The sequence below is a fragment of the Prionailurus bengalensis genome, chromosome A1 (assembly GCF_016509475.1).
Source record: "Prionailurus bengalensis isolate Pbe53 chromosome A1, Fcat_Pben_1.1_paternal_pri, whole genome shotgun sequence".
NCBI lineage: Eukaryota > Metazoa > Chordata > Mammalia > Carnivora > Felidae > Prionailurus > Prionailurus bengalensis.
Window position 1 is genome coordinate 177,260,277 of NC_057343.1, and position 27,420 is coordinate 177,287,696.

Below are 27,420 nucleotides of genomic sequence, written 5' to 3' on the forward strand. Positions count from 1 at the left end.
CTCAAATCGAGAATGGAACGTTGGTGTGGCCACAGCATCAGCAGGCAGGCATCGGCAAACACTTCCCACACCTGCCTAGCGTGCATGGGCAGTGGAGACAGCACCCCCAGATGATGTCAATAGCTCACACTTCTACATAGTGCTTACTGCCCACCAGACCCGACTCTCGGGGCTCCACAGACTAACATACGTCAAGTCTCTAAGTCATCACAACCCCAAGAGATGGGTATGCTAAGTATCACCATTTCACAGACAGATGCAGAGGAACAGAGAGGTTAACAACTAGCCCAAAGTCACACAGCCAGCAAGGGGCAAAGCTGGGAATCAAACTAGGTAGCCAACGTATGTATGACAGGGGAAATGACTCATCTGAAACCATAAAGCAAAGAGATAACGGGCTCAAATGCAGGCCGCAAGACTATATACGGTGGCTGGTTTGCGCATCTGGAAGCAAACCAGCCTGGGTCAACCCCGTGAGCAAGCTGACTGATCTAGAGGTGGAAGAAGGGGGGACTCTCCAGAAGCTTGCAATGCCTCTTTCCAGGTCCTCAAACAAGGCACACTGGTTCCCAACATTCTTGCCAAGACTTGTCTCAGACCAGGATGATGTCTGCACAGGAGCCCGAAGCCCAGGGTTCAGAGGGCAGGGCCTGCAGCTTTTTTATGCATTCGCAGCCTGCACAAGCTGATGCTGCCCTGAGAAGCCAGGGAGGGGGTCACCTGCTGGGAAGGCGCCCCACCAGACTTAGGCTCAGATTCTGGGGATGCCGGACACGTAGGGAGGGGCCAGCCAAGGGGCTCTGGGGAGATGCTTCCCACTAAGGTCCCCGCCACCTCGGGGTCTCTGCACCGACAATGAGCCGGGACACAACAGACTTGGAACGTGAAGACCTGTGGACGACCTGCCGTGTCACTTGATCTCTTCACCCGCTGAAATCCAAACCGGTAACTAAGCCACGTCCCAACACCCAACACAGAGAGAATGAAAGCTGTCACCTGAATAGTAACCATACTACCTCCACGCTGGTGCCTCGCCTTTTACTTTTAAACTCTTTTCTCCTGCAGAGGGTTACACGTCGCAGTGTAAGAATCAGAGTGTTGCTTTTGTGCTTGTCCAGCGCGTAGACAAATATACACTACACTGTCTCCTGGTTCTCTGCCAAAACCATTTGCCTTCTGCAAGATACACCTCTCAGTCCCTCCCCTCATTTTCTAGCCCCTCATCCTGCTCTCTCCTCCTGAGCCACCGCCCTGGACTTTGCCTTTTCCCCCTCCCCTTCCCCTCCCCTCCCTCCTTTTCTCTTCCTCTCTCCTCCCCTCCCCTTCCCTCCCTCCGCCTTCACAGCTGTTCTCAGGACTAGCAGCTAATGGGGGAAGAAGACCAGAGTCCTAGTCCCAGGAGAAGCCTGAAGCAGGGCGGAGGGTCAAGGAGCAGGGGGCAACCACAGACAGGAGAAGACTGCCCGGGTACTTCTCACTGGTCTCCCTAGCTGCCTCCTCACGCAATCCATGAGGAGTGGCAGTCCCTGGCTGTCACGCCCACAGTGCACGGGACGGGAAGGTGCCCAAGATCCAGAGGTACGTCTAGGGATGGCCGCCATATTCCCAAATGCATTGTCCCCTGTCCCATAAATCAGAATTCCCCGAAGCGTGATGTGCATATCACTGGACCGCTTGAGAGAGGATTGCTTCATGGGGCAAGAGACGCATGCCTTCTATTTCAGAGACTTGGATCTCTTTTTACAATTACCTTGTATTTATGGGAAGGGATAGTGGTTTTCATGCACAGTCATGCTATCAAGTTTCCTGCTGAAATTAATTCTGTAAGTGAAAAACATGAGCCAATTAAAAAAAAAAAAAAGGGAGAAAGCAAGTAATTGCATGGTGGAATGCACGTATGGTGAAAACCACAAGGGTGACGAGCAAATGACTGACGATTGGTGATCCTGACGTAAATTGTCTAAATACAGGCCCGTCCCATAGACCCACCTTGGTCCTTGGCTAATCGAGGATGGGTCAGAATCACAAGCCAATTTGATTCAATGGACAAATGTTTGCCAAGAGCTTCTGCTGTGTCCAGGACTGTGAGCATCACACAGAAGCAACCCCACTTCAGGAAGCTTATCGTTCACTTGGAAAGAACACGTCTTCGTTTACAGAAACTGCTGAAGAATGAAGCGAAACAGGGGCGCCTCATGCTGCTGGGTCTGCGGTGGCTGGGGAGATGTGTCTTCCTTCCAGGTCAGAAGCTGACCTAGGAATCCGGAGACCGGGGCAGCACTGAGTGGGAACAGAGGCAGGCATTCACAACTGCTGCGTTTTCCTCTGACTCCGGAGAGCCGACACCTTTGGGCGCCTTTTGGTGCCCTGGGATGGCACGTGGAGATGAGGCCTCGGGGAGGTAATGAGGGGTTACATGAGGTCAAGGGGGGTGGGACCCTCATGACGGGACGGATGCCCTCATAAGAAGAGACACCAGAGAGCTCGTTCTCTCATTCTCTCTCCACCATGTGAGGACACAGCGAGAAGATGGCCATCGGCAAGCCAAGAACTGTGCTCTCGCTGGAGCCCATCCACACTGGCACCCTGAGCTCAGACCGCCAGTCTCCAGAGCTGTGAGAAACACATGTCTGTCGTTTAAGCCCCTCAGTCTGTGGTATCTGCTCATAGCTGCCCAGACTACGTAAGACGGCCACACCCCCGCTCTGGCCACCGGCCCTGAACTACTCCTCTCTTGCCAGTCTCCGGACATCACTCACTAGGTTCCAGCCACACCAACATCTTTTAAGTTCACTGAACTAGCCAAACTGAATGCCAACCTCAGGGCCTTTGTACTTACCTGCTTCTGCCTGGAAGCAGCCTCTCCCGACCTTCACGTGGCGGTTTTTCATGCCACTTAAGTTTTCTGTGCCATTCAAGATGCGATCCCTGTTCAGGCAGGTGATCCCGAGCCACCCTCACTGACAGAGGCCCTCAGAAACTGTATCTTCTCATTATTTTCTTGGCTGCATGAGGCCAGCGAACTTGCCCATCTTATTCACCTGCAAAGCCCAGACAGCACCTGGCACGTCCAAGGCGCTCATCAGGTATCTATTGAATAAATGACAGACACAAGAGCCTGGCCTCCACTGGCTCGGACAGAGAGCCGAGCTGTTGGCGGTAAAGGGGAATGGGGTGACCCTGGCGGAGGGCACCACCGTTAGCTTAGCCTGTGTTCAAGAAGTTTCCCGGTCAGCGAGCCAGTTTAAGCAAGCCCTCCTAAGGAAACACGGCCAGTGAAGAAGTCAGCAAATGGAGCCCAAGGCTGGCCAAAAGACGGTCACACTCTAAAATATGCATGACCAGATTTTGCGCACCGTGCAAGTTTTATCTTTGACCGTACTTATGGAAACATTATTCAAGAACATCGTGAACACACAAAAATAAATCTTTAAAAATACCATTTGAATGACATACACATACGAATGAAAGATTTTTCTCCTTCCACTATAGCAGTCCATTAAGGCATTTTTAACAAGAAAATGTGATGTTACTGCACACAGTAACCTGCAAATAAAAACGTACCCAATTACGACCCACACAGCTGCCCCCAGAGGAAACCCACCCCAATCTCACCATCCAGATGGAGCCCCTTGAACCAAGGGAGGAGAGGGAAGCTTGCCAACTCTGTTTCCTGCCTTCTGAGGATCTGAGGGTGCCCAGAGCAACTGAACGTCACAGTTTCTACAACAACCCTATGAAGTACATAGTATTAACCACGGGCTTATGTTGAACAGACCGAAGTTCAGAGAGGCTAAATCACCTGGCCTCGGTCACACAGCTAATCGCTTTCAAGGCTGAGATCTGAACCTCATGGCATCTTGGTCCAAAGCCCTCCTCACCCACCCAGACAGTATCCCCCACCTGCACATTCCACAGGTTAATTCTCCTTGCTCGACTTCATTTCCGCCATCAGCCAACATCAAGGGCCCCACACCTTCCTCTTTTCTGTCTCTCCTCAACACCAAACACATGCCAGGCCTACAGTGAACATCACACAGGTGACGATGGCATGCTCACGGATGTACCCCGCTCTGGCCAGCCTCTCTTTTCCTCTGCCTTCCCCTGGGGGGCTGTTTTCTCCCTTTTTTCTCAATTGCCAGCCCTCCTCCTGTTGTTCTATGTGCCTAATTTATCTTGTTACCCATTTCTTTTGTTTGTAACCTTGCCCAAAAAACAAGAAGATTCTGAAAATATTCTTGGGCTTCCTTTTAGATTATAATCTTACCTTTGTTCCTTTCCATTTATTTCCTCTGAGGTCCCTCTTTTAGTTTTCTTTTACTTGTCTCTCTTCCTAGTTCTGACTTTTTCAAGGTTTTAAGATCTTAGAGAATAAATATATATATATATATATATATATATATATGTATTATATACACATACAAGGGTACTGAATTCCTTTGACCATCAAGCTAGCTAAACTCACTTTGATAAGCATCAAAATGAAAGCGTTATGCAATATGATCCATAACCCTGACTGTTCATTGGTAGGGATGGAGAAGTGGGTTATGACTTCCAGAACAATAATAAAATACAAAGATCTGGGAATTTGAATACTCGTGTCCAAATCTGGACTTGGACCCTTCCAGCTGTGTGTGCCTTGGACAAGAATCTCTGAGCTTGAGGTTTTCACCAGTAAAATGAGAATAATAATTCTACCCTTCCCAAGGTTATAGAGAAGTTTTAGAGGAGTAATACGTCGGAAAGCACTTTCAACCTACAAATAATTCCAGCACAAAGCAGTATGGGATCAGGGCCTTGGGTGAACGATGAAATGCCACAAGAGTGGGAAGGATGCCTGCTAACCCTTCAGTTCACCCCTCTCCACCAATCTGGGCTTCCCCTCCCTAAGTACTAGTTCTTCTCATGAACTAGGAGGCATTTTGTCATCCGATAACCACATACACACACACGCACGCACGCAGGCGCACACACACACACACCAGACACACTAAATCTGCTGTGAGTCAGGGACTGTAGTAGGTGCTAAGGACTGAACACTGAACATGGCATGCTGCATCCCCTCCTTCAAGGAACTTAGAATTCATTTTGGGTGGGAGCAGCAGTAAGACACAGCAGACAATTTAAATAAATAAACAAGGTAATAACTGAGCAAAGGCCTCGGTTTATGGGAACGGCCTGCATTAAGGCCCTAAAGCAAGGAAGAGGTTGGCCTATTTGCAGTATAGAAAGAAAGTGCTGGAAGGGAATGAGCGAGGATGAGAGCGGTTCCCCTGAGGTCTTCGAAACCAGCGGGGCCAGATTTTACAGGGCCGCCCTGTCCATGGTCAGGAGTGTGAGACTGATTCTACGGAGGCCTTCAGAGTTAAGCAACTGAGTGGTACGATTTGGTTTGGGGTTTATTTTTGTTGGTTGGTTTGGTTTTTCTTCAATCTGGCTACAGTGCAGAGAATTTGGAGAGAGTGCTGGTGAGCAGAAGGAGAAGCAGAAGACCAGCTGGTCAATCCCACACTATACAAGACGGAGACGACCCGGATGGTAGCAATGGAGGGAGGTGAACAGAATCATGTGTATTTTGCAATCGGAAATAAATCCGTGATAAATTCCATGTGGAAGCATGAAGGGAGGAGAAGATGACTCATTTTCGTATCAAAGATGAATCGGGGCCGGGGGGGGGGGCTGGGGTTGCTGGAGCAACCAGAAATGTGGTGATACCACTGGTTGAGATGGAGGGGACGGTGTGGGGAGGGACGCAGGGCAGGTGCAGAAGAGAGCGGGAAAAGAGAGGCCTAGACTGCCATCACTTTCCCCACTTACTCCTCACGCGTGCAAGCTGGTTATCTTGCCAGCTGGTCCCCCATAAGCTCTCAAAATCACCTGTTCCTTTTCCGCCTCTAATCTGCCACCCGATTTCTCAATGTATTCCTTCCTCCGAGGTCTTCACCTCCAATCCATCTGCTGGGCCCACACTAGCCCCACACCCCCAGGACTTCTTGAAATACGGGGTAACGTGCTTGCCTCTATTGTTTAAAACTTTTTGCATTGGGTTTTTTCTTACTTGCTGACGGAGCGGACACACCAGGCCCTCAGGGTCCAACACTGGTCAGTGCGCACCTATGAGTTCTCTCCTCCTCACACACCATCCTGCCCAGCCACACCAAACCATCCAGCTTACAACCCGTCTGTTCATGCTCTCCTGTTCCCTACCCACCCCCCCCCCCCCACAACGCACACTCAGAGAGAGAGCCACGTGAAGACATCACCAGGAAGCAGGCCATCGCCGGGAGCCCAACCACCCTGACACCTGATCTCAGGCTCCAGAACTACGAGAAATAAATGTCGGTTTGCAAGCCACCCAGCTGATGGTTCTGCTACAGCAGCCCCAGAGGACCAAGACAGTTAGGCTCTAAAGTTTTCAAACAAAGTGAAAACCGTGAGGGGTCAAAATTGATCTTAAAGGTCCTGCATACCATAATATCATACACTAAAATACAGTATCCGTGTGATGTGTCCCGTGCAGTTAATTCTTATCCCCATGGAACTTTGAGAAGCACAAAGTTCCGCTAAAGGGGGGAATACACTGAGAGGTTATACGACAGTGTCTCTCATTCATTCAAACCGCTTGCTTTCAAACAATCATCAATCCCTAGTGGTGAGCACATGTAGGAAGGTGGGATGGGGGAAACAGAAGTGGACGGATACTGCTCCACGGACTCCCGCTGGCCTAAGGGGGGTTACTTGATTTTTTATTTTAATATTTTGCCTCGGTGAAAAAAATGGTCAGCGTCACTTGCCAGCAGGGGCGAATGGGGGCCTTTTTATTTTCATGAGCAATTTACAGAAGTAATAATAAAGAAATAGTGTTTAGAACTTCATTACAAAATATAACGGTTTAAATACAGCAAACTTCCGTTCTCTTTTTCCTGACTTCGAAGGTATATAAACCCAAACTGCGCAACGTCATCTACGTGAACTAACTGTTCCTCAGCCGTCGTGCAGCAACCTGGCACAAATCTATCTTATCAATACGGATTCCAAGTAAATCTCCCAGAAGTTCCAGCTTACCATTATTTCTGGTACTTCTGGCACCGGCACTTGATAAAATCGGTTACTTTTGAAACCTCTGATGGCTCATCTGTTTCTTAAAGAGCAGATGAGCATCTTCTGTTCCCCCCACTTGCAAAGGGTTTTTATTTTTAAATGTACAAACACCAGCAAGAACTAGACCAATAACTTCCCCCCCCCCATTTCTGTATCATCTATTTCCTTTTGATTGCCCTTGTAAACACATCTGACTTCATCATTTGTCCCCTGCGAACTATATCAGGGACGTTCTGGTAACCAAACACCACAAGAGGTAAAAGAATATTGGCCCCCGTTCGTTCAGCAAAACAGGATGGTCCAGGTTCTTGTTGCAAAATATCGGGTGATGAAATCATTCCTGAGGAATGACTAACAGGAGGAGAATATCATAGTTTCTCTTTGTCCTCAGAAAGATATTGTTTATTCATTGATTCAGAAGTCTGACAAAAATTCATCCAGATTATTACCTTGTAAGGCTCAGAGTCTGAGATCTTGCTTAGACAAGCAATTTTACTGTTATCATTAAAGTCAACAGCACTGCTGTCTCGTCTGCTGTGTCCAACTATGATAAAACATTTTCCTTTGTCAATTTTCTTCTCTTTACCATTTTGTGCAGGAAATGCAAACTTCTGAATTCTCAACTGGATGCAATGAAAGGGACAAAGACGGTGTCCTCCGTCTCCTTCTATACCTTCTTGAAAGATGGTGTAATACTCTAAGAAATGTAAAAAAAAAAAAAAAAAAAAAAAAAAGGACAAAACAAACAAACAAAAAATAGAAAGGCAATGCAGTAGTGATGGTTTATATCACTACTGCTTCATCCTGCTAGGTGGTGATTCCATCATTCTTCCACTTGCTTATTATTTTAGTGTTTTTAGTATCAAACAATTAGCAATAATTGATGGGTAATGATGAGATAATTCCTAGGATAATAAAATGGAAAATGTTTCAAGATATAAGAAAAAGAAAATCATGGGGAGCCTGGGTGGCTCAGTTGGTTGAGCATCCGACTTCGGCTCAGGTCATGGTCTCACAGTTCATGAGTTCGAGCCCCACATTGGGCTCCTTGCTGACAGCTCAGCACAGAACCTGGAGCCTACTTTGGATTCTGTGTCTCCCTCTCTCTCTCCTCCTCCCCTGCTCATGCTCTCTCTCTCTCTCTCTCTCTCTCTCTCTCTCAATCTCTCTCAAAAATAAATGTTAAAAAAATATATTAAAAAAAAGAAGATCACTAAGATCCCATGAAGTATCTTAGATTTATAAATGGTTCCAATGGTCCCATATGGTAAATTCAAGAGAGAACGAGCTTTATTCTGTTTTTGTTAAAAAGTAAATGTCCTCTTTGATCTTTGGAAGATTTCTTTAAAAAGAACAAAAGTCACGAAACATCAACCTTTACAGACCGTTAGAACTGCTAAGGAAAAAAAAACAACAACAACTCAGAAACCAAAACTGGGTCCAATGGACCCTGACTGTATACTGACCATTAAAATCACATTTATAGATTTGGTTGCTTCATGAAGACTTTCTCAATCTGGCCCACTGGAAAACTGGCCCGCCAAAAGACTCTTTCTTCACCCACTTGAAATCCATCAGTTCTCAGACCAAAGTTGAAACTCAGCCAAGAAAGTTCCACAGTGCTTCAACACCATAGATGCTCACCCCTGGGTTCCTCCGCACTCCCCATGGAGACCACTCAGCCCCCCGCCCAGAACATTTTCCCTTGGACTTCATCTTGGCACGCAATGAGGAAACAAAAATGATGACCCAAGGAAAACAGAGAGGACTTCTGGAAGACTATTCAGGCTTCAAAGCACCAAGAAAACTCCGACCACAATCAGACACCCGATGTTTACTGCTTTATATTCTTTCCAGTAAATGAATTTATGGTGAGGGAGACAATGTTCCTATTCTTGTGGGGTTTTTAAAAATTCTTTTTTATCTTTTGTGTTTCCAATCATTTCATGAATACACTAGACTGTTAATCTAGGACCAGAGGAAATGTCCAATTCACAAAAGTAGTATGTTCCAAAACTTTGGGAGTTGGTTGTTTTGGGAACTCAGGATATATTTTCCTTCAATAAATAACATTATAAATGATGGTGAGGTTTCCTAACCAGCCCCACAAAAGTCTTAATTCATAACGTTGTTGAAGCTCTGTGCTTTTCCAGTAAAAATTAGTAGAGAGCAATTTTGTCGGAATAGTAGTAAACAAACCCAAATATTGAAGACGTATTCTCCTTTATCCCGAATTCTATTTAACATAACAACCACTTCAAGGAAAGAAAACAAGAGGAAAGATGGAGACTTTCTATGGAGAGACTTCTGCTTACAAGAATTTTGGAAGCTGATAGCAGCGGTCTGTTATTTTGTCTGCCCACATTTTCCTTCATATAGGCATGACTCAAAGAAGCCAGGAAGAGGGTAGATTGGGTAGCAAGATAGCAAAGGATGCAGAAGGAAAAGCAAAAAGTTTGAAAGAGATTTCCTTGATGAGGCTCAAGCAGTTTTTATGAGGAGATTGCCAAAATAGGTATTAGTTGATCTGTCAAGGAAATTGAGAAGAGGGCAGGGGACCCAATATTAGTGCCCCAGGCCCTGGAGTCAGGAAGAGTCCACTATGTGGTCAGACAGTTCCCTCTCCGACCAGAAGGTGGTGCCATCAGCCCAGACAGGCAGCCCCAAGGGGGCGGGGTGTGCAGTAGGAGGAGCTCTCCACGTGGAAGCCACGTTTTCCACTCAGGCTCTGGAACTCGCAAAAAGCCTGGACCAGACAGCCGTGTACCAACCTACACATCGCTGCCTCATCACCGAACAAGTGTTCCCACCCTCCACGGCCCCGCCTGCTTGCCCCTGAAAGAACACCTCTGTCCTGCAGGCCTCAAAACCCACATCAAGATTCCAACTAATTACTTCCCATTCCTCTCTCCCACCTCCCCCTTCACCACGTCAGCACCGGACCCCTCCGTGTCCTAATTCCAAAGGGGAAGCTAGTCTAAGAGCATGCTGGAGTCTCATCCTTAAATGCCATCACAATGACAGAACAAGATCTTCCACATGGTGAGCACAGATTTGTCCCAAGGCCTTAACAACAGGGTCCCAGATGCCCTGGCCAGTTTTGTCTCCTACTTTAACTCTGAACTGAGAACCCCTATTCCTGATGCAAATCCCACAGTGGCTCCTCCATTCACTGACTCCCGCTGGTCCTCCCTCCTGTGATGCCCTCTCTTTTTTCCTTACCTCTACTTGTCAGTATCCTCTCCCGCCTTTCAAAGTCTAACCAAATATCCTCCCCCCCCCACCACCAAAAAAAAACCTACTAACTGTTTAACTGAATTTAACTGGTGAATCAGAGAGGAAAACATGGATCCTGGGCATCAACCACAGGAGGCCCGGGATGTCACCGGGCAGGCTGCCTCACTGCCCCCACTGCTGGTTGGGTCTTAAACTGAGGAGGGCCCAGACAGCCAGACTCTCCGCCGAAGCTTGGGACAACACCAGCCAGTCTGTGCTTGCTCCTCCCAAGTCCCAGTTCCCACGTAGGGTGGACTCAGGTCTAGAGAGACACCAAAGCCACAAACTCAGTGTGTGGTGCCGTGTCTGTTCTCAATTCATGTTAGCTTTATAATAATAAAATCATTACTGTCCCCTCCCCACCCCCACTCTCATCAGCCACAATCTGCCAAACTAGGCCAGAGTTCTAGAGCTAAAAAAAATGAAGGCGGGGGTGGTCACAACAAGGTCACCAGTCTGGTCTCCCCTCCCAGGTTTCACCCCAGGCCACAGGCCCGGGGTAGTTGTTCCAGCAAACTGCCTACTGGTTCCGCAGAATTTTCTCAGCTCCGATGAGACTGAATGGGATGGGCATTCTCCTCAGGATGTTTGGCCCTAGCCAAGTGGCCTGGAGATGAAACGTTTAAGAATGAGTACCTGTCCTTGCAACACCTGAAAATCTAACTACTACTTTTCACTTAGTTCTAAAGAGGCAGTTGGCTCAGGTGGGAGACAGGAATGTCCCCTGTGAAAGTGGAGCAAATGATTACTTAAATTATGCAGGTCCCCTGAGGGCAGCCCCAGGGCCCTGGGGCACAAGGCAGTGGCTAGCCAAAGGCAGTGGGGAGGCAGGAGCCTGGAGACCTGCCATCTGCCTCCCTACTGTTCCAGGTGCCCTGGGAGCCTTCTATCAAGTAGACTCACAGTGTCTGCATCCAGCAAAGGTGGGCTTGCTCCTGCCCCCTGGACCTCTTCTGTTTCTGTTGCTCAAAGCACCAAGAGACCAGACGCCTTTTTAAATGCCAACACTGCTCATGCTCTCACCTACAAAAGAGGCTTCATGGAAGGAAAGCCTACCCAGGAAATTCGGGGGCTTCTGGAGTTCCTGAAGAGGCCGGAATGACACTGTCTGTTATGTTCTGTCTTTTAAGAATCTCCAGGAGAATGTTTTTCATAAATTAATAAAGGAAGCTAAGTTAACTATGCAAACAAAAGCAGGGTGGGAAATGCGAACCACCCATTTTAATGCACTTGGACCCCACCTCCTTCCACAAAAGATCTGAGGCTGCACAAAGTAATTGCTATTGGAATCATGGGCATAAGTGCTCGGTTTCTTGTCACGGCTGCAGACTCAAACCTTCAAAGTGACCATTTATTGGGGCTCTGAAAGTCGGGCGGGGATGGTGGACTGCCCACTCCGAAGGCGCCCTCCCCACCCCCTCCTCTCAGACTCCAGACTCAGGGCCGCTCGACGCGCCGGACAGCTGCGGCCAGCGACTGCCACCCAGGCCTCCCGCCTCCGCATTCCCTACGCCCGAGTGCAGGCGGGACCCTGGAAGGAAGCTCGGGAGACCCTACGGCGGCCGCGAGACGACCTGGCCCCCGCGTCTCCGCACCCCCTCCCCCAACCGTGTCACATGGCGGCCCCAACGAGGCGCGCAGTGCGTCCCGCCGCGGAGACCCTGGGCCGCGTCGCCGCGGGCGGTGGGTGATGAAACCTCCCCCGCGCATTACCGCAGAGGGCGCGGGCGGGCAGCGGGGTGGGGGTGAGGGGTGGGAGCTGGTACCCGAGCTCACCTGTTCTCCGGGAGGCGGGTGGGGACGGCGGGGGAGGGGCGAGGGCGGGCCAACCCGGGTGAGTGCGTGCGGCTGGGCGCACGGCCGCGGCGCTCGGGTCCCCGCCCTCCCCCAGCCGCGCGAGCCCCCGGAGCTGCGCCGTCGGATTGACGGTGCCCAGAGCAGTTCCTGTCCCCGGCCCCGGCGCCGGGGAGACGTGAGCGTGCACACGTACACACACAGCGGGGGAAGAGGCGCTCCGAGCGGCGCCCAACTTTCTCCCAGCTTCCGCGGGCCGGGGGAGAAAGCAGCCGGGGCGATGCAGCTCCGGCCGCGCTTGCGGAGGAAGCTCCAACAAGAAAGAAGAGATGGAGAGAATTTCCCCGGGTTTGGTTTTGGGGGGTTGTGTTTTTGTTTTAACCATTTACATCGATGATTGGAGAGTAAAAGGAACCCGGACCAGGGCGGCGAGTAGCGCTTTGGGAAAATGGAAGAGTGTGTTTGGAGACGCGTAAAGTTGCCTTTCAAGCTCCGACCTCCGGGGCAAGCGATGCTCCGCGGAGGGCTGACTCAGGGCTGCCTGGGCCTCACAGCCACCCGCCTGGAAATGATGCAAGTCCAGTCGGTCACCTGGATCCCTGCAGCCCGGCCCGGAATCCGTCTGGATTGGGGGAGGGGCGAGGAACTGGCACCCTAGGTGTTGCACCGCCCACCAAATCGGAGCAAAAAGAAGGGGGGAAGATGGGCCAGCTGCTCAGGCCAAGTCCTGTATCTAGTGCTTCTGCTCCTATCTGAGTTTGAGAGTTGTGGTGGGTTTTTTTTTTTTTTTTTCTTAATGCAAAGCGTCACAAAGACAGGAATTCCCATATGTGCTCAGTTTGCCCCCAGCGTCACTGTGCCCAGGAGACTCCCAATCTGTCAAGGCTCGGGGTTGGGAAGCACACTCAATTCCAAACGACAGAAAGGAAACTTTCCCAGCACTCTGCGGGTGTGATGCGAGCCAGGGAACGCTGTCCCAGCGCAGATCGTCGCCTCCCGCCCTTCTTTAGCTACAATCGGAGCTGGGATTCACTTTTATTTTTTTAAAGTGCCTTCGGCCATAGCTCTGGAGCATCAGCACACGCGCACGCATCTTCGGCCGCGCTCACACTCGTACACGCACGCAAACGCGTGGCCGCCGCCAGGTCGGCAACTTTGTCGGGCGCTCCCAGCGGCGCTCCGCTTCCTCCTGTAGTAGTTGGGCGCAGGCCCCGCCTCCCAGCCGTGTTGTCAAACGGGCCGGGGTCTCGGATTGGTCCAGCCGCTGGGACAACACCTGCTCGACTCCTTCATTCAAGTGACACCAGAGCTTCCAGGGATATTTGAGGCACCATCCCTGCCATTGCCGGGCACTCGCGGCGCCGCTAACGGCCTGGTCACATGCTCTCCAGAGAGCTACGGGAGGGCGCTGGGTAACCTCTATCCGAGCCGCGGCCGCGAGGAGGAGGGAAAAGGCGAGCAAGGAGGAAGAGTGGGAGGAGGAGGGGAAGCGGCCAAGGAGGAGGAAGAGGCGGAGGGGAGCACAAAGAATCCAGGTCTCCGGGAGGGAGGTTTATACCAAGAACCATGTGTGCCGAGCGGCTGGGCCAGTTCGTGACCCTGGCTTTGGTATTGGCCACCTTCGACCCGGCGCGGGGGACCGACGCCACCAACCCGCCGGAGGGTCCCCAAGACAGGGGCTCCCAGCAGAAAGGCCGCCTGTCCCTGCAGAACACAGGTAAGTGCGAGCGCCCCCGAGGCGGAGAGCTGCGGGGAGACAACACCGCGCACCCACGCAGCGCACCCCGGGCGCTTTGCTGGTTAGTGAGCGCCCACCTAGGGCAGCGCAAACTCTTGGGGTGGCGCGGGACATGCAAAGGAAAGCGCGAGGCGAGGCGAGACTCGGTCCGCGCCCGGCTCCGCGCGCCGGGAATCCGCACGTGCTGGCAGGGTGATGAAATGGCTGGGGCAGGACTTGTTGCTGTCCTCCCCGGGGTCAGGGTAAAAGAGGCAGCATCTGACCAGGCCACTGCCGGCCCCGGAATCTCCGTTCCGGCGAGAGCTCCCTGTTCCATCCGGGCCGCCCCTCGGGAGGCACCGAGGGTCCCCGGAGCCGGCCTGCGCCCCGCACCCGGGGAACTCTTCCGAGCCGGCTGGCCGCGACGGGACCACTCCCCACCCCACCCCACCCCCCTCAAAAGATGCCCGACACCCGAGAACTTTGTAGGCCAGACCGATTACATTGCGAACTTTCCCCATGGGGGCAATGCTTTCCGGGGAGGGGTGAGGGGAGGTGGCTCAAAGCGTACCTCTGAGGTGCTGCCGCCTTCTCCCGCTCCAGGGCAGGTCAGCAGGCGAAGAAATGGTGACACGGCCCGAACTGTGCTCCGCCGCTGCTCATCCGGCTCTCAGCTCACCCGCATGCTGCCGAGCAGAGCCAGGCGTGCAGGGCACGGGGCTGGCCCTTTTCCCAGCTCCTGAGAGAGAAAGAAAATCTGCCTGCAGCTCCTTCGCTCGGCGCACCGCCCCCCCCCCCCAACCTTTATGTGGGGGTCTGAAACCCAGCTACGGCGTGCGTGCGCTCACCGCACGAGCAAGAATGCACGAGTGCCCATTAGGGACGCCCGCAGCGAGTGAATCGCAGCCCCGCGCGCTCCTGCCCGGCGCGCCGGGGCCGCGCGTGGGATCATCCGGGAGTCTCCCACCTCCACGCGCGAGCGCCCGCACCCCCCGCCGGCGCGGGGTTCACCCTAGGACCCGCGCCCACCCTTCCCCCTCTCCGGTGCTTTCCCTGAGAACTGAACGTGATTCTCGGTAGTTGGTGACCTCAACAAATACACGCCCCTCATTCTCTCGGTAGATTTAATCTGAATGCGGATTATCTACTCCGACCCCGCCCTTCTTCCAAAATATACTTTTCTGATGTAATTTTGTGGTTGGCTTAAATCAGTGAATTGGGTAGGGGGGAGGGACGGAAGAGAGGCTTTTACGTGCGGCACCCTGACAGTTAACTCCCTCAGTCTCTCCTTTTGGAGAGATGAATTAGGGCCACGTTCTGCGAAGGAGGGCGGCAAACTCCCCGGTCGCGGGAATTCTAGGCGATTAAGTGATATCTCACACCGGATCTCTATTTAAAAGGAGCCTCTAACTGCGACGTTTGCGTTTCTGCAGGCTAGCCCCCATCTGACTCCTGATTCCTGAGCCTTCTCGCAACCGCAGCTTCCCTAGCCTGGTATTTTTAATGCTGATGGTTTGGAGGCGCTGCCTTAATAGGAATTTTGTTTTGATTTTTAGGTGTTGAATCACAAAGCTGAATTGAAACTGCTCTTTGGACGCTGGCATTTGGGGGTCAGGAAGGAAATGGCTGTGATTTAACAGCAGCAGCTTCAAGTTCCAAGTAGAGAAGGGTATTTCATTGATGAAGTACAGAAGGAAGAGAGCAAGCTAATCATTTAAAATCTTATTTTTGTGTGTGGGTTTAGGAAGCTGAAATATCTTCTGCTTTCAAACTAAGTATTTCCACAAATACTTTAAGAAGATGGAAAGGATGAAAAGTGGAGTGCTCAGACCTAACTTCTGATTGTGATTTTTGTAACGTAGGTTTGGCTAATTTTTTACAGATACAGTATTTACAAGTAGTGACATTTCCATAAGTAGATTAAATGATGAAATTTTCTTGCCCTGGCTTTTTAGATCCCAAAATAGTCATTTCTAACTTTATCTTCTTAAATTTTCTTTTAGTCATTACTAACTTTTCTTTCAGCCGACCTCTCTGCATTCCCCAGCACGGCTGAGAATTTTGTATACATTTGTATGTAATTCTCATTTTAGCGGAAATCCAGCACTGTTTGGTCAACGCTGGCGATGTGGGGTGTGGTGTGTTTGAATGTTTCGAGAACAACTCTTGTGAGATTCGAGGCTTACATGGGATTTGCATGACTTTTCTGCACAACGCTGGAAAATTTGATGCGCAGGTAAAAACCACATAGAGCACAAAATGTTTTAGGTTGGCATCACATGATTGAAACGTTCATTGGAAGGACTTGTGAACAGATTTCCGTGGCTGATCCTCGTGGTGTGTTTTAACGTTTGCAAGAGACATTCTTGGTGCACAGCAGGATGCCAGTCTCTCCCCAGTCCACTCATGGGACTCTTCTCTCCTGAACTGTCAGGGGGGGTGGCGAAACCCTTCTCCACTCTTAAGCTGTGTCTACACAGGCAGAGCGGGACGGAGAGCAAGTTGAACAATCATCTAAGTATTCTTAACAGAGAGCACAAAAGTCACAACAAATAATAAACATCTTGTAAGGGGACACACTATGTCTGGCCACCCAGAACTCGGTCTGCAAGGCCCATCACATTAGAAACAGTAGGTTCGGGGAGGGAAGGGCAGCGACTCCAATTATACATTCCAAGACTTGTTCTCACCTTCTCAGAAAGAATAAATGGGACACGAACTTTGTAGAAACTCATCATCTCCAATGGGTGTGTGAGCAGGCAACATGGATAATTTGGGGCCTCCAGAATAACAGACTTATTCTTCCTAAGTAGCAGACCGACCCTCCTCTCCTAACCTGAAAACCCTGAATGAGCTCTAGTCTACAGAGTCCTCTAATAAGGCCTAATGCAATCCAGCTACCCCAGAATCCCCAGGGTAGAAAACAAAGCCTAATTGCTGCTCAGGGTAGGGCAAGAACCCAACAAGCCATCTTATGGTCCCAGTGCTGACAATCCAAATACATTTCAGGTGGCAGATGGCCTTGGGCTCACCTTCTTCACGTTCTCCCCAACCCATATATGCACTCTGAAGCTCCCCGCCCCCCCGCCACCACCCCCGTTGCTCTCTCTCATCAACTTCCTCTCCCACTGCATTGGAGAGTGGGAGACAATGTTTGGATGAGGCCAACAGTTTAGGTGTGATTTATGAATGTCACCAGTCATCATCTACTGACATCCTGTAGAGAGCCTGACAAAGCAATGCCTGGGAACCAGAAAGGGATGCGACGGGCCTGGCAACCTACCCTACAGAGGATGTGGGGTGGCAGGAGGGGAAACAGAAGCCAGGGAAGGAAAGAGTAGAACGTTTGAACTCCTCGAGGCTCCCTAATAAAGGATCCCTTCTGGATTAACTGGAATTAGGAAACGTAATAGGAAATCCGGAGGAAAGATGTGTACCGAAGGGCAATCCCACAGGATGTTGGGGAAGAATACCCAAACAGATTGCCGCAGCCCTCAGACAAATTAATCTTCCTTTTTCTCTCAACCAACAGGAGTTATGTTCTCAAGTGCGGAGCATCCCTTTCAAGCTGGTTCTCAGCATGTAACTACTTCATAGACCGGCACACCCTACCCTCCATCCTATTTGGCTCCCACTGGAAAGTCAGAGCAAAAGGGGCCTCAGGGAGGTAGCTCTTCAGTGATGAGCCACTGTCTGTAGCCATTTCAGTTGCTTCTAAAGGAAGAACTGAAATAAATGTGCTGGCTGGCTTCCCGCTTCCAACCTAACCCCGTTTACTTTCTCAACTCAGTTACTTTCAGGCCTGGCTAAAAACAGAGGGGTGACCTCTCCAACGACAGCTTGTTTCTATAGTGATGGGGGAATGGGGATCCCTAGGTAGGCATCCCAGAATGCCTCCCTGCCCTGAGAGGTTGATAAGGGACCTAACGCCCCAGCTTGCCTCCACACCCCCAACAGCTGTCTCCTTTCTAGGATAAGAACAATCTAATGGGGTTGCCAGGAAAGAGAACTGTGGGCCAGATGTATGCCTGGCTGCCTTAGCCACTCAGAGGCAGGGAGTGTGGGGGAGGGGCTGTCAGTTGGGCAGTTCAGACTCCAGATGCTGCCAGGCAATGTGCCAGGCGGGCCTTTTAGAGGCAATAATCCTAACAGTTTAAAGGAGTCGAATCATTTTCAAAAAGGAAAAGAATGCTCCTCCTTAAAGGATAGGAGGAGACAAGGGTATGGGTTGGGGGCGGTGGGAGGCGCTGAGACAGGAAAAGGAGGCACAGATAGCACCCAATCTTGATGTCATTCGTGGAACAGGAGGAAAAGGCAGTGATGTGAGAGTGGGATGAGCAGACACCTTCTACTTGGGGAAAACTCTTGCTGGGAGCTCTGGATTTGCATCTGGCCAAACTCCCCTTGTGTTCCAGAAAGGTTACCACCAAGCCGCCAACACTGAGCTGCCTTGAGGACAGATGGCCACGGCAGCCCCGGGACAAGGGAAACTAGGCGAGCAGCTGGGGAGGAAGGAGGCAGATTTGTTAAGTCTCCCGGTGACATCCTTCTTGGCCAAATGCCGGAGGTATCGTGTCACTCGAGACATACCTCCCGATGCAGCGTCAGCCCGTCACCTGCGCGGACGTCAGCGTGAGGCAGGGCCTTAAGGTTCAGTTGTCACAAAGACCCCGTGTAAGCCCAAGAAGGGCGGACGTCTAAGCTTATAACGAGGACTTGTCTTTTCTGCCCCACTCTGTCTTCTCTGTCCTCTCTGTTCCCAGGGCAAGTCATTTATCAAAGAGGCCTTGAAGTGCAAGGCCCATGCTCTGCGGCACAGATTCGGCTGCATAAGCCGGAAGTGCCCAGCCATTAAGGAAATGGTGTTCCAGTTACAACGGGAGTGCTACCTCAAACACGATCTGTGCTCTGCCGCCCAGGAGAACACCCGAGTCATGGTGGAGATGATTCACTTCAAGGACTTGCTGCTGCACGAGTGAGTGCCGCCCCCACGGGGGCCATGGGGAGAAGGGGCCCCGCTCCACTGGCTGGTGTTAGAGGCGGTCCAAGGGGCTTGTTGCTGGAGGCCAAACTCCCATCAGACGGGAAAGGTTGCGCTGTACCTCAGAAAGCTGCACTGACTCCCCTGGGAGTCCCTTTCCTGCTGGCCTTCAGGAAAAGCGAAAGAACTTTCCACCATTGGCTTCACAAGCATAAGCAACAGCAACAGAAAACATTTTACTAAGCACGAAATGTGTAGGATTCAGAAATACGGCTTCGCCTTCCCCTCAGCCCAGATCCCAACAGTTGTGAATACTCCAAGTGGCCATGAAAGTGCCCCTGAGCACTCGTAACAGTTGTTGGCCGTTTACTGAGTGCCAGGCATTGTGCTCAGGTGTTCACACGCCCCTCTTCCTGGATCCTCACAGAAGCTCTGCGAGCTAGGCGTCATTCTCTCCATTTTATAGATGAGAAAACGGACTCACTGAGGCGAAGGTCACACAGACAATGAGAGGCAAAGGCAGGCAGTCCCGCTCCACAATCTTACATGCCAAAAGCTGACAGCAATAGCTTTTTTTTTTTTTCCCCTGCCTCCATAGCCCTCTTTCCTTCAAAGGTCCATTTCACCTTCCCTAACACATGAATGCCCTCCCACAGGAAACTTTCACAAGACCAATGTCAAAAACTTACCAGCTAAACACCTTTAGGCCAGAGTGGGTAAATATGAGCTCACCTATTTAAAGACTTGCAATGCCATAATAAACCCAGGACATCTTAGTCCTTAAAAAAATATATATATATACATATATACATATATCCCATCTATGGGATCCTAAACTTTGCAAAGTGATAAAGCACATGGTACACAGTTGCTCCTGACATGAAACATGGGCGGTGGCTTACGATGGCTCCTGCCTCAGCAACTTAGGGCACCGCTGGTCTCTATCTGTACAATTTTATGAAATCTTGCTCCTTCGTTGGTGCCGTGGCCTTCGCCAAGCCATGTCACTAAGCAGACTGCTCCCCACCCGACCCACACCACTTGGGTCACAGAGGCCAACCATCACCCGTCACTTTCCATCAGGTTATGAGGCTGTAGGTATCTTGCAACACCCCTGCTGCGAATTATAAGATTCGCCGTGAATCTCTGCAGGCAGCTCTTGCCAGGAGCAAAATGATGCTGCCTTTTCCTTAGTCACACTAACATCCACTAAAATATCTATCATTCTTCCAAATACCCGTAAGGAAACAAAGCAACAACAGCTTCCACAACAATAACAATAATGATAATAGCTATCATTTTGTGAGTGGGCCAGGCCCCTGGCCAGGGACTTTACCTGGACTGTCTCATGCACCTTTCCCAACAGGGCTGGGAAATAGAGATGACTATCCCCATTTAATAGAGGAGGAAAGGGAAACTAAGAGATTAAAGATCCTGCTCTGAGGTTTGATCCCTACTTGCCAGCTTGGGAACTGGCAATATATATGACTAAAGCTGATTACCAGGAATAGACATCAAACCTCCTTGCTCCTGACCTTCTCTGTCCCCATTAGACCTGCTAAAGGCTCACTGGCCCCCAGATGTAGCAGAGATTTCTCCCTTTTCCCAAATACACCCCATTTCACAAAGAGAGCACTGTGAAATTCCCTTCCTTCGAGTTGCCTCTGGAAGAGGCAAATGTCCCATGGCTGAGAGAGTCCTGAAGCTCCTTTGTCCTCAGTCCACTGTCATCCACTATAGATAGTTTGTTTGGCCTCAAGAATGGATGATGCGCACTAGTTTATAAGTCAATAATACATTCCTGGAGTGCAAGGAGACTTTGCCTTTTTCAAGATTGGAGAAAAATCTTCTTTGGGAAAACTGAAGGTTTCGGAGGGGGTTTTTGTTTGTTTTTTGGTGTTTTGTTTTGTTTTGTTTTTTGCTCCCCCCTAGAATTTAAGAAGGAGGAAAGCCCTGTGGCTTTTCTGGTGCCTCCTCCATGGAAATATAGCCTATGGGGGCATGAGATTTTTACTTCCGAAGGACTCCTTGGTCATTTAGAATGAACACATAGCCCCCCACCCCAGCCCGCTCTGGGAGTACAGGTGGCTCACCCTGTAAGTGAGTCCGGGCCTCTTTTGAGAACACTCACTGTGCCTGCACACAAGTCCTCTTCCCTCTTGCTAAGCCAGGACCTCCAAAAGGGGGTCTCACCTAACCCCAACTCCCCACGGACCCCCCACCCACTACCTGCCCTTCTGAAGCCATGACTATGCACTGCATCAACTTGAACTTCAGGCTGAATTGACTGAGTTGTGCTTTAACTATCTTAACCGATTTGGGCACAAAGGATCCTGTCAGTCCCCAATTATCAAGAAGACCATTTAAGAACGTGTGGCATTGGTCACAGATAACAAAATGAGAACTGAATTTGCTTTTCATTTTAGAGAAGAGGAAATCACAGTCACTCCAGAATCCACATCACCCCCATTCCTCAACCCAACCCCCAACCACCCCAAAACACTCATGTTTGGTTGAAGCGGCTCCCTTCAAGCTCTCTGCTTCCCTCTGTTCCTCTCACCCCTTCCCGCCCCACTTTCTCCATATCAACTGCCTTGGCTACCACACGCCCTGTCACTGGGTGCTGGCAGCCTCCGGGCACATCCCCCTCCAAGTATTTTTTAAAATCCTGTAGCCTTGCTGACACCCAGTTCAGAAAGCTGGGCTTTGTCATTAGACACGGGCTGAGTTTGCAGCCTGAGAAGGCACCACGCCAGCTCGAAACACGGCTTAGATTAACACACACCCCTCCCCATGGCTCACAGCTTTCTCCTCGGGAGAGGGTGCCAAGGGCAGGAGAGAGTGTGGGGTTGTCCAGCCTTCTCGGATCCGCCTTGGGGTTCTGAGAGCTCATCTGGCAGGCAGACTGCCCTGGCAAAGGAGGCCAGGAGGCAGCCTATACATCCCCAAGAGAGCCCTCCCCTTACCCTGGGGCAAGAAACTCGGAGAGCGCCGGGCTAGTCCCAAAAAAGAGAGAGTCTCAGCCCCTACAATTTGCTCATCCAGCCCCAGAGGGTGGCAGGTGCAATCAGGTGCTAAAATCCTGATGCTGTGGTAGCAGATACATTCCATGACCTTGAGCTCCCTCAGGCAATCAGTTGCTAGTTGTCAAAAGATGGAAGGAAACAAACATGCATTGAACATTTCTTCTGTGTTGCCCTCTCCCCTCCTCTGTTAGCCCGAGGAGTGTTATCGCTGTCCTTGTCACTGTTAGGGGCCTGCCTTAGAGAGTTTAAGCACCCTGTCCATCAGCCATGCACAGACTCTCTGACTCCAAAGGCATCAAGTAGGCCTTAAAAGGCAGCTTGATCTCTATCAGCCAGAACATTCCTCTTCTCTGCTCTCAGCCCAGCTCTAGGCCTTCCCAGCCCAGAAGCTTCCAAAAACTACTTTCTCCTCTCCCCCCGTCGCCCCCTCCCCAGCCATCTCCATTTTTACATCTATGACATGAGGACAGTTCAATCAACTACAACTTGAGGACTAATTCATAAAAATGGCAGTAAACTACTTCACAAGTCCTAAAACACAATCTGCTCTTCGTGCCTAGCAGCAACTGTCAGCTTGCAAAGAAAAGATGATGTGAGCTAAAATGCAGCCACCCAGGTGGCCCAGGCTCACAGAGGGAAAAAAGTCTTGCCCCTTCTTATAAATGATCTCCCGTTCCGGAGTGATTTTCCTGCCCCGGGTGATGGCCCAGAGCGGCACAATGCTCATGGTCAGATATACCCAGAAATACTGCTAGCCAAGGACTGCTTGAGAATGCTAGTTAGCCACATGAAACACTCCATACCCGCCTCGGGGATTCTAAAAGGCCAGTGAGATGTAAGAAAGGTTCAGTGAGTGGGCCATGAGAGCCCATTGCTGGGGCCGCCTCTTACCAGATAAGCCCATAAAAGCAGACACACCGTGTCCGCCTTCGGCACACAACTCCCACCCCATGTTGGCATGATGCGGCCGTTCTTCCTCCAGCACTTTTCCTAAAGAACAACCCAGGGCAGCTGGATGGCCTGAGCAATGCTCTCCCCTCCAGAACCGAGTGTGTTCATCTCACAGACGGCTGGTGCTCATTCCAACACACAGGCACCTTGCAGCCAGCCCTCACCTCGAGTTCCAGGCAAGCCGAGGTGGGAAGAGTAGAGATGCTTGGATAGCCACTCCCCTTCCTCAACCTTTACTACCAGGAAAGGGAAGATCCCAGGGTGGCCGTCTGCCTCCCACCCTTCTCCACCGATCTCAGACTCTTCCAGGTACAGATGGAATTGCATCCAGTACCTTCCAAAAACACCCTTCTTCATCATGAGCCTAAACCAGGGGCAGACACAGACATGGGAGATTGGCTTCTTGGGAGTCTCACTTAAGGCTTAAGGCTTACCCAGGAGAGTGGCACCAAGTGCAAAGCCAGCCGGCCCCACCTGACACCATGCTGCAAGAGGGCGATGGGGAGCTCCCCAGCCCCAATTTTGATGGCTTCTCCTCCCCTGCCAAAAGAGTCCTCGGTTTAGTATTTCAGACCCTTCACCATTTGCCTAAGTATTATTCCACTGGCCCCCAAGACACTTCACTGCTCCTCCTGCTAAAAAGCAGACCCTAAGCATGACCTGTGCTCCTTTTCAACATTCACACAGCCGCCCTACCTGGCATTCTCACCCACCTTCCCCAGAGGCTCTTCCTTTTATTGTATGCACCTGTAAATTGCCACTGGCCCTTTTCCTGATGGTAGGCCCCGTCACCAGCCTCTCTCTCTCCAATGCCTGGCGTGGAGCCTGGTACGTAATGGCCACCTAGTAAATGGTAGTTGGAGGCCAGCACTCCAGAGGATATGTATAAAAGCTGGAGGCCATTCCAGAAAGCATTTTCACCAAATGAAACCCAAGCCAGGCATTGGCTGTATCTCTCTTGCCTGTGTCACCGCTGCCCTCTGTGGCCCATTCGGGACTGGTTCCATTCTCGGTCTCTCTCTCTCTCTCTCTCTCTCTCTCTCTCCTGCTTTCAATCTCTAGACCCTACGTGGACCTGGTGAACCTACTGCTGACCTGTGGGGAGGAGGTGAAGGAGGCCATCACCCACAGCGTTCAGGCTCAATGTGAGCAGAACTGGGGAAGCCTGTGCTCCATCTTGAGTTTCTGCACCTCAGCCATCCAGAGGCCTCCCACGGTGCCCCCTGAGCGCCAGCTCCAGGTGGACAGAGCCAAGCTCTCTAGGGCCCACCACGGAGACACAGGTCACCACCTCTCGGAAGCCAGTAGTCGGGAGACGGGCCGAGGTGTCAAGGGTGAGCGAGGTAGCAAAAGCCACCCAAACGCTCATGCCCGGGGCAGAGCAGCCGGCCACGGGGGCCAGGGAACTTCTGGAAGCAGCGAGTGGGAGGAGGAACAGTCTGAATACTCCGATATCCGGAGGTGAAACGAAAGGCTTGGCCGGGAAATCTTTCCTCCATGCCGTCCATTTTCTTCTCTATGGACATTCCAGAACATTTGCCATTAAAGAGGGGGGATGTCACACGCAGGATTTGGTGGGGATTGCGGACTTGATGAAGGCGTGTGCTAGCGGAACGAACAGGTGAGGCGGAGACGGCCTGGGCAGCGGCGAGGTCTCGGCTGTGCCCGGTGGGTTCCACACTTGCACATCCTGAAGTGAGCGTGCCTCGCAGCCTCCTTGCAACTTTGTCTTCTTTCCAACCGTGGAGCCACTGGGCGGCGGCCTGCGGTTTGCTCTGCTGTGGGGGAGGTGGGCCAGGGAAGGGCAGGGGTCGGCAGGCCCACCAGCTAGACCTCGCACTTGGTGCTGGGCCCCGGCCCACATCTTCCGGTGCTGTCTTGGCAGAGGGCGGCTGGATTCGGATGCAGGGGTGAATGTAAAAATCGAGCTGGGAGTCAGAAGGGTGGAGAGGAGACAGGGCCGTGTGGGTGCTTGGTGCCGAACGGAAATTCCGTTTCTTGCATGGGACCTTGAGGTTTAGAGCTGCTTGGGACGGGGAGGGCAAGGGTTCTACGTGTAAGTTCTGAGCCATTGTTCTGTCTGGGGGACCATGTCCGAGGGAGTGGCCCCTGTGTGTTTGTATATTAACCACTGCTTCAAATCTCTATTTCACTTTTTTATTTATCCAGTTACATCTACATACCTGTCGTCTAAATAAATGGCTTTCAAACAAAGCAACTGGGTCATTAAAACCAACTCAAAGGAAAAAGAAATACAGCCCATCTTTGGGGGCTGCGTTTTTTTTTTTTTCTTTTGAGTGATATTTTAAAAGGAATCAAAGAACGGTGTACCTGTACATCTAACTGCCTGGCGTGGGCTTCTAGCCACTTAGGGCAAACCACACACCCGGAGGAAAATGCACACACGAGGAGTACATTTGACAGATTTTCTTTACCATTTTGTTACCTCTCCTTGACCCTCAGCCAAGATCGATAAAGCCCTGTACCCGATGCCATGAGGCCAAGTTGGAAACGTGGCTTCTGGGTTTAGAGCATGGAAAGGGGGAGAAGAGAACCAGATGACTGTGATTTCCAGCGAGAAATGCTGAGCTTTTTTACATAAATGGAGGAGACCGCCAGGAAGCACTGAGAGACAGGATTTTCCAGATCCGGACTGGAAATTTAGCAACGAAGAAAAGAGTCCGAGTGGACAAAAGAAAGAGCGGAGGGACAGAAGTAAAATTCCAAGGCAAGGAAGGAGAGGATTATAATAAAGGGTCAGCGCTGGGGTTCTTGTGATTGTTCAAAATGTTCCATAGATAGGCCCTTTCTTTCCCACTGGGTTATCACATTAAAGCTTATCCTTTCTTGCAGCCAGTACTCAAATAGAAGGCCAGTATTACAAAGAATAGACGGGTGTTCTGGGCCAGCTCCTTCTAGAGCAACGGTCAGCAAACTCTTTCTGTAAAAGTCCAGATAGTAAATACACTATTTTCAGTTTGGTGGGTCATGTGGTTTCTGTCCCAAAGACTCAACTCTGCCATTATAGCATGAAAGCAGGCATACAGAGACAACACATAACAAAGGGGTTTGGCTCCACTCCGGTAAAATTATATTTAACAGGTGCCCAACTGGATTTGGCTCTTGGGCCTGAGTGTTCTGACCCCCGTTCTAGTGAGTTGGCAAACAAGGAAGCATCCTCCGTTTATATCAGCTTATAGCTCTCCCTCAAAGCAACCTGAGGCCAGAGATAGAGAAGCTAAATTTATCTGCTCTAACATAACTTGTTCCAGGGAATGCCCTGACCCCAACCCAGCTAGTATTTATGTACCCCAAATCCAATCTCCTTGGTTCCAGCCTCCGGCTGGAAGGTCATCTCCCCGAATCTTTCATGTGCACGTTGGAAAGAAACCATTCGGGTATGGGGGGGGGGGGGGAAGGTGACAAAATGCTGGGAGAAGCACCTAGAAAGAGCTAGAGCTGTAGGAAGCAGAAAAGATGGTGCACTGAAGCCAGCTCTGCCTGCGGGGGGAGGAGGAGCGATGTGTCAGGCTCTGCCATGGGAACCGAGCGTAAACCATGGCTGTCTCATGCCATGGGCCACTGCAGCACGTTGACTATTTCACTTACATCACTCAAAGGCTGAAACAATAACATTCTCCCGCGTTGCTGGGTCAGCTGTTCGTTTGTTCGTCGGCTCCTGGGCTGGATGTGTGAAAGGCATCGCTTTTATATTTTCCTCAGTGTAAATGTTTTATGTGTTCGCCTACTGATGTCCTGTTTGTTGCTTCCATTGTAAATATTTGTCATTTGTATTTATTATCTCCGTGTTTTCCCCCCAGGCATCAAATTGCTTATTGTGTCCATTTAAATCCCTTCACTGATCTCGGTTGTATATTTTTCATTGCCACTGGTTTGTTTCTTCTCAGAAGTCAGGTAGATCTCCTTTCGTTCTGGTTCGTAATGTTTCGAGGCATACGGTAGTATTTATTGCTGAGGTTCTTTTGCTCGAAACTGAGTGAAGTCCAAATTCCTGTAAGGGTTGACAGAGGCATTTGTACAATCTAAAATGTAAGCAAAGAAGTCATTAAAAATAGACACTCAGCTTGGGCTTCATACTTCATACAAATTTACTCATGAGCCTTCCTTTAAGGAAGGATGTGGATTTCCAAATAAAGATACGGTGTTTATTTTGAGCTTTGCATCTTAACAAGATGATCTGAACACCTCTCCTTTGTATCAATAAATAGCCCTGTTATTCTCAAAGGAGAGGACCACCCTAGTACCGTGAAATGCTGACACCTGACACCAAATAAATAGAAAACACCAGCCCAGAGCTGTAGTCATACTTAGACACACACACAAAGAGAGAAACTTAAACGTGAACCAAGCAAAAGGCTTTTCTAGAACAACATGGAAAAACAATGCTACCAGGGCCCATTTCCTACGGAAGAACAACCTCATCTGATCTCAGAATTGGCACCACGTGAGCTTGCTAAGTCATAACGTCTGTCTCTGTTATGGATTTAGGCAGCAGGACCTGTACACTGTCACATGGCATTATTTTTCTCCAATCATGAATAAAGATTTGAAAT

At 50.5% G+C, this 27,420-nt stretch overlaps 1 protein-coding gene across 1 annotated transcript; it reads left to right on the forward strand.

The window, feature by feature from the left end:
- Positions 1-9,023: 9,023 nt before the first annotated feature.
- On the forward strand, positions 9,024-27,420 carry STC2 (stanniocalcin 2). The gene is made up of 4 exons (XM_043595801.1): positions 9,024-13,888; positions 15,982-16,124; positions 18,652-18,863; positions 23,909-27,420. The coding sequence occupies exons 1-4, from the start codon at positions 13,738-13,740 to the stop codon at positions 24,309-24,311; spliced, it is 909 nt and encodes a 302-aa protein (XP_043451736.1). The 5' UTR covers positions 9,024-13,737; the 3' UTR covers positions 24,312-27,420.